This window comes from Apteryx rowi, unplaced genomic scaffold (genome assembly GCF_003343035.1).
Source record: "Apteryx rowi isolate R43461 unplaced genomic scaffold, aptRow1 scaffold_883, whole genome shotgun sequence".
NCBI lineage: Eukaryota > Metazoa > Chordata > Aves > Apterygiformes > Apterygidae > Apteryx > Apteryx rowi.
Window position 1 is genome coordinate 113,092 of NW_020451186.1, and position 7,217 is coordinate 120,308.

At 44.2% G+C, this 7,217-nt stretch overlaps 1 protein-coding gene across 1 annotated transcript in view; it reads right to left on the minus strand.

Annotated features, from left to right (window-relative positions):
• Positions 1–4,940, minus strand: part of LOC112977970 (C-C chemokine receptor type 5-like) — a 9,442-nt gene extending 4,502 nt beyond the window's left edge. Inside the window, exon 1 of the mRNA XM_026090953.1 lies at positions 4,850–4,940. Coding sequence (XP_025946738.1) covers positions 4,850–4,940 — 91 coding nt within the window. The remainder of the gene's footprint in view (positions 1–4,849) is intronic.
• Positions 4,941–7,217: the final 2,277 nt, after the last annotated feature.

Here is a 7,217-nt window from a genome sequence, read left to right on the forward strand (position 1 = left end):
GACAGCTTCTAAAATAGCATAAAAGATTTCTATTTCTGTCAGCGTGGACTATAAATCTTCTGTGAAAGAAAAGGAAAAAGAGGTAGTGCATTTTTAGTACACCCAGTGTTTTATTTGAGTGTACTGTTCAAGGTTTTACTAGAAACTACTCTTTTGTCAAATGATTTGTCCAATTCTGAATTTTATTTTCTTTCAAAAGGCATGTTTTTTTGGCTAATGTCAAATGTGACATCTTTTTGACAATTGGAACATTTTCTGCTGTGTAAGCATAAACCATTAAAATTGCTAGTGCCCCCATCTTAGTTTGTGTCAAGGTGGATAACAGTAAAATCTAAGCCTGAGATCCTGGAGGAGGGACTGGCTCTTGGTAGGTCTGTGTCCACTTGCTTATGACCTTATAAATGAGTCACTCCTGGCCTGCCAGCTCCCATGGAGTTTCTTATACAGTGCAGTACAGGTAGGAAGCTGCACAAAAAGCAAAAGGCTTTATTGAAACAAAATCTGCACCTTGTAAACACAAAAGAGATACTGTTTTTGCAACCTTTCCCCCATCCCTTCCCTATTTTCTTGCAGAGTCTGACTGTTAACTCTGTCCCCAGTATCTCAAGAATGAGAACTTTCATGTTCTGGTATAGCTTTGCCATATTAAAGAAGTTTTCTTCTGGAGATCAAAGAGTAGGGGAAAATTGGCAAGTTTTAACAGTTCCAGTCTCAGCTATGTCTGTATAAAATTTCTTGGGGAAAACAGAAGTGCAATCAGACTCCTCAAAGAGGACTGGCTTTCAGGAAGTTCTGACCACCTCTGTGAAACAGTTTTTTTCCATAGCTGCACTAACTACATAGTCATTGCAATACTGAGATCATGGTTTGATTGGTAAAGGAAGTGGCTGTGGCTCAGGTGTACTGACAGTAAATAAGCTGATTTTAAAGTATCTAAGGGGTTATACTTTTTTAATACTCTCAGCAATTCTTTTAGAAAAAAAGTACCTTGATAAAAGAAACATTTGTCCAAAACATTAACTTGTTCATTTCACAAACGTATCAAGACTTGGGCACTGCAGGAGTATTTAAAATTCCCTTTAGCTAGATCTAGATTGCATGCTCTGACAATACCAGGTGCTGGTAACTGCCTATAGTTAAGTATCCCTATTTGTGATATATCAGCCAGCCACACTGTACACTGAGATTACGGGATGAGGGACTGACTGCAGCCCCAGCATGTCCTGGGATCATGGCCAGTTTGACCCTCCTTCCTCGGCTGGCTGTCAGTTCAGGAGATCATCAGTGGCTGCTGAAAACCAAAAGATTGTCCTGCTCAGCAGAAGCAAGTGCCTTAAAACAGGTGTTCTGCCAAGGTGGAAGGGTTTGAAGCCACAGCCCAGAAGACCAATTGCAGCCACAAAGCAGGCAGGAGGACATCAACCACATCAGGGGGCTGGTAGCACATACTGCACCCTACAATGGTTATGAAGGGTGATGCCCATCTTAATAATTCTGTGTCTGGATCCTTTTGTGTCTGCATGATGCTGATATGTAAACATGGTTATGAAAAAAACCTGGATCATAAATTCAGAGTGGGATTTCATGAGTAAGCAACTGTTTAATAGGATACAGCAAATGTTATTGCAGAATGCTGCCTTGATATTATTATGACAGTTCCTTTCATGACAGCCCCTTCTTCCTGCTAACTTCTGTCTCAGTGCCTTCCCTCCTCCTTTTCCTTTCATCTGCCATCTTGGAATAACTCCCAGATCTTTCCTGCACCTTATCTTCTTACTTTCAACCCCTTTTGCATGCTTAAATTGTTGTCTCCCCTCTGAGTGGTTCCTCTCACTAGCTGAGCCTCATTTCTCTAGCGTAACCTTTGCTTCAGAAGCCACTTCCTGCAAAAATACATATTACCCTGAGCTGTGTATTGTGGTGGAGCGCAACTACCCCCCTCTCATCTCGGGCCCAAAGTGTGGTGGGGCGCAACTACCCTCCTCTCCCCCCTTATCTCAGGCCCCAGCTGACTGCAAATAACTGACAGCCCCCAGGGCTGACCAGGAAGAACTAGGCAATACTGGTTGCAATTGGTGAGGCCAGAAATGGGCATGAGATCAGCAGAAAGGGGTATATTTTCCACAACACAGCATGAGGTCAGCAAAAAAAGGTACATCTCCATACCAAATATTGTATGACCATGAGTCAAACTCCGTGCCCATAAAGGAAAGTGGTCAGAACTGCAGTCTAGGGGGAAGGGAAGTCCACCCCGCAGGCAGAAAGGCAGAAAGAAGAAACCAGCTATGGCACACAGCACTGCAGTTAGGTATACCTAGAGCTGCTTTACACGGGCAGGCGGCAGGGACAATTGCTAATCTAATAGACACCTTTCCGCATGTGTCCCCTGCAGGGCAGGAAACAAGATTAGATAAAGGGGAAAGGAAACAGGAGGGCACTACTCCTACTGTGCCTCYGCACACCAGTAACCCCTTCTCCCATCTCTGGGAGGAGCTAAAGGCTGTAGAAGCAAAAAACTATTGGCCCCCGGATGGGTAGTGGGCCTCCCCATCCGGAGAATAGAGGCCTTTCAGTGGGACCCCTGGAAGGACCCCACATCTACCTTCCATTAGGGACTCATCAAATCCCAGCCAAATTCCTTATTGACACAGGGGCTCAGATGTCCACCCTCTCAAAGGTGGCAGCAAAGAGGGCAGGGGTCGCTGTGGGGAGGCGCGGAGTCCGACTACTCCGATACACCGGTGGAAGCGAGGTGTGCCCGGTAGCAAGAGCTTATCTGCGCCTCCCTGATGAAAAGCGAGCAACCCTGTGCCAGCTGGCTGTCATTGAGAGCGGGGACAATGTCTTGGGATTTGATGTATTGAATGGCAGACAGTGATTACTCCCAAATGGGCATTTGGGAGACCCCAGCAGATAGTCCGGGAGGAGGACAGCAAGGCCGCCTGAATCAGGCTACTGAGGATTTCCCCTCCTCTGCCAGGTTCTAAAATCACTCACATGTCCCAATACCCTCTATCTGCTGCAGCCAGGAGAGGGGTCCACAACGTAATACAGGATCTACTACAGAGAGGGATCATGTTCCAAACCTATTCCCCGTATAACTCCCCAGTGTGGCCAGTTAAGAAGCCAGACGGCAGCTGGAGGCACCGAGTGCCCACAGTGTAGATTAAGACTGAAAGCAGGAAGTGCAGCTCTCCAACCAGCACTGCACTTGAAAGCAGGGAAGCCCCTGTGGTCCGCCTGGCAAATTGATTACATGGGACCCCTACCTCGTACAGCCACAGGGTGGAAATATATCCTAACCAGAGTAGAAGTCATCTCTGGCTTACTGAAGGTAATATATCCCAGTCATTAAGGGGTAACCTGTCTGGACTCACCCCACCAAGACATACTATTCTTATTTTCACAGGATAAGTGAGCGAGACCTGAAACTACGAATTCTACTGGCAGGACTGAAACTGGTAGTACTGTTTATTATTTCCCAGATTGCTAACCCCTAACTGAGGAAGTACTATCCCAAAAGGTCGAATTCATCCTGAGGGAATCCTGCGTAAAATGAATTTGTTCCAAATGATAAAGATAGTGGGAGGAATGATAACCCACATACTTATTACTGATGGTATGGGAATACCCCCACAAAATGAGAAATTTGAATCTCATGTAATCTTAAAACAAATACAAATATTTGGCCGCCTTATTAATACCTCCTTGATCATAGCTTGTTTAAACAACCTGGGATCGACCGAGGGGAACCCGCTGCCCATCCACCTCTACTTCCCAAATTTAGAGGAGGACTTAAATAATACCTGGGCTAAGGGAGGGTCATTTGTCTTCCGACAGGAAGCCAGGGACCCACCGTGGCGCAATTATAGCTGGCCCTCAATGCTTTCGGGCCTAAAAGGTAAAACCTGCACTGACCAAGGTGTGTACCTAGATGGTACTGCATGGGGAAGGGAGACCACCATCCCATGCACTACCCTCCCATGGGGGCTCCCTTGTGCTCTTGACCAATGGAGTCGAGAAGATCACTCATTAAAATGGGAATGGTTGGAAGAGCCTGCCCCGTGGTGTGTGGTATGCCCCAAAGTCAAGGGACATGAGTGTCCGATGTACTGTCAGGATGGAACTCAGCGGACACTAGGAGAAGAAAAACAGACTAAATTCTCCCTTTGCCCAAAATCATGTCRGAGGGGAGGAAGAGGATCATTATGGGGACGTGCTTGGAGAGGACCCAAACACTCTCGCAAACCCCCTCCTGAAAATCCTGAATGGAAGTGCACACTCCCATTGCCCTGTAATGCCTCATTCCATCCTCTCATGACCTTTCCTCCCTTATGGCGCATGCTAATGCAAGGTTGTCTGTGTGCCAACAACTCAGCACCTAATTTCACTGAGAAGCTCTTTAGAGACGATTTTTATCCCACAAAGGGGAAAGGGACCTTAATAGTCAAATGCAAAAAGGCAACTGTGCCAGCCCCAAAGGGAATGGTTTGGGCATGCTCTGACCACACGCTATATACCCTGCTCCCTGCTACGCTTATTGGGGTACAATGCTCATTAACTATCCCATTGCTCTGTCCTAAGTCATATTACCCAGGCCTTCCTTCCTCTCAAAAGTGGGGACGAGTTAAAAGGTCAACTCTATGGTGAGACCTATCACACAGAGAAAAGGTTCAGAAGTGCTTGCTCTGGGGACTAGAGGGATATTTTGGCTGGGGAATTGCGTCAGCTAAAACCCAAGAGTAATTAGTGCAACTGACTGATCAAGTAGAAACACTAGCTAACGCCACAGCAAACAGCCTAACTCTCCTAAATGAGCGTGGAGATGCAACCGCCTGCATGACACTACCATTGAAAACTACTCTGGACCTCATGCTGTTGAAGGAGGGAGGAGTCTGTGCCTTCTTGAACATCTCCAGTGATGACTGTTGCATGCACATTCCCAACGTCTCTCAGCCACTCTCCCTGCAAATTACGCGAATCTGGCAAGTAGCAGCCAACTCTGCAAGTATCTGGGATGGAATATACTCATCGTGGCTAAATCAACTATTCGAACTGATGGGTTTCTGACTTTTGGAATGGCTTGCAAGCCTACTCCAACCATTGTTCACTGTTTTGATAACCATTATTGTTGTAATAGTAGTAATTAGCAGTATGAAATCGGTAATAGTGAAACGAGTCCTCACACTCATACCAGCCTCTTCCCCCAGACAAACCGGAGGAAGATGCTCCACCAGAGAGTAAACCTATAAGAGAGGAAATAACCGCCGTATATATTTATGATGCAGAGACAAGAGGTGACCACACCACCACTCTGTGAAAACATCAGAGGTTTGACTATGGTCACGGGATGGAAGTGTGGTGGAGCGCAAATACCTCCCCTTCATCTCGGGCCCAAAGTGTGGTGGAGCGCAACTCCCCCCCGCTTATCTCAGGCCCAACTGACTGCAAATAACTGACAGCCCCCAGGGCTGACCAGGAAGAACTAGGCAATACTGGTTGCAATGGGCCTGAGATCAGCAGAAAGGGGTATATTTTCCACAACACGGCGTGAGGTCAACAAAAAGGTATCTCTTCCCCAGCATGCCATGAGATCAACAAGAAAAGGTACATCTCCACACCAAATATTGTATGACCATGAGTCAAACTCCGTGCCCATAAATAGCGCTGCAGCCTAGAGCCCATTGAGCTCTCCTGCACGGCAGCAGGCTGCATGGTGGAGACTCTCCCCTTGAGCTGGGACGCCTCTCAAGGTTACTCTCCTGGAGTTAAGAGAAGCTCTGACAAGAAATGGTTGGAGTGGTAAGAAACCGAGACTCAGGCAATAACAAATGTGCAGTACGATTCGCTTGCTATGACTACACTGTATATCCATCTTTAATAAATCTGTTTGCAATAAACCCAGAGATAATAATAATACCAATAACCACCCCTCGCTGCGACATGTATAGTATCCAGCATATGGTGATAATGGAAACTCTACAGATACTAATTTGGAAAACAGATAAGGGAACTGTCAAGTGCTTATGTGCTTTATCCTATAGTCTCACTGTTTTAGGAAACAGTTTTGGCCACTGGATTAATAAACCTAGAGTTGTATTGTTAATTAGACCCCTGGCTGGGCTTATGTTTCCTGATCATTAGGAGAAAACCAAAGATAATTCTGAAAGATCTCTGAAGGAAGAATATTTTAAAAATATGTATATATTGTTCTGAGTACAGCTTAGATATATTCAATTGCTCTAGAAATCTGCAATCTCCTATACCAATTTTGTTACTCTGGTTGAAACTAGCAGTCATTCAGCTTTCAAGTCAAAAACCTCTCCATAGGCAAGTTGAGCAAACTCAGATGTCACTGTTTCATGCTGAGTTTCAGATCAAAACTCTCTGTTTTCAAAAAGACAAAGATTTTATTAAAGTAAGTGTCAGTCACAGTTAATTTGCACAGTGCTGTAAAATAGTAACAATTAAAAATTTGTAGTAAGCAGAGGTAAAATGCTATGCTATGTAGCATGTAAACAGGTGCCATGAGAAAGAGTGTTTAAATTACATCAGATTTTCTGTAGTCATCCTTCAAGAGGAATATGTACGCTTCACTCAGATAAACTGCTTTGTCTTTGCATTAACAATTTTAAAATATAAATTTCCATCATGATATATCATCTTCAGAGAAAAAAATGTTGATGTGTATAATCTGTTTATCAAAAAGACATATTATTCCATTACATTCTTATCCAGATCACCCTCTATAAATTTGTTTTCCTACTCAAATCTTCTAGTGGTTCTGTCCTTTAAAAGTAGTTCATTCCATTTAACATATCCTATGCTTTTCTCTAGGGTACATTTTCAAGATGAGTGCACTGGCAAGATTCCACAAGTATTTTTCACATCTGGCATTAGACTACATAAACAACTACTAAATCCACAGATGAAAAAAAAAAGGCAAAGATGACTTACCATATATCTTATGGTACAAGTGATGTCTTAGATTATCACATCAAGAGTAATGCTAAGTCGATTTGTCACTCACTACAAGAAGCTCAAAAATACCTCTTCCTGCCTGAAGAAGGATGTACCAGTTTGCAAACTTCTAGCAAGCAAATCTGTTTTCATTTAAAACAAAATCAAGGAGCAGTTCTCTTTTTTCTATAAATGGGTCATCAGATGTTACTTTTCTAACTGAGATGTGCAAAGAGATGTTGAAATTTGTGGAGGAT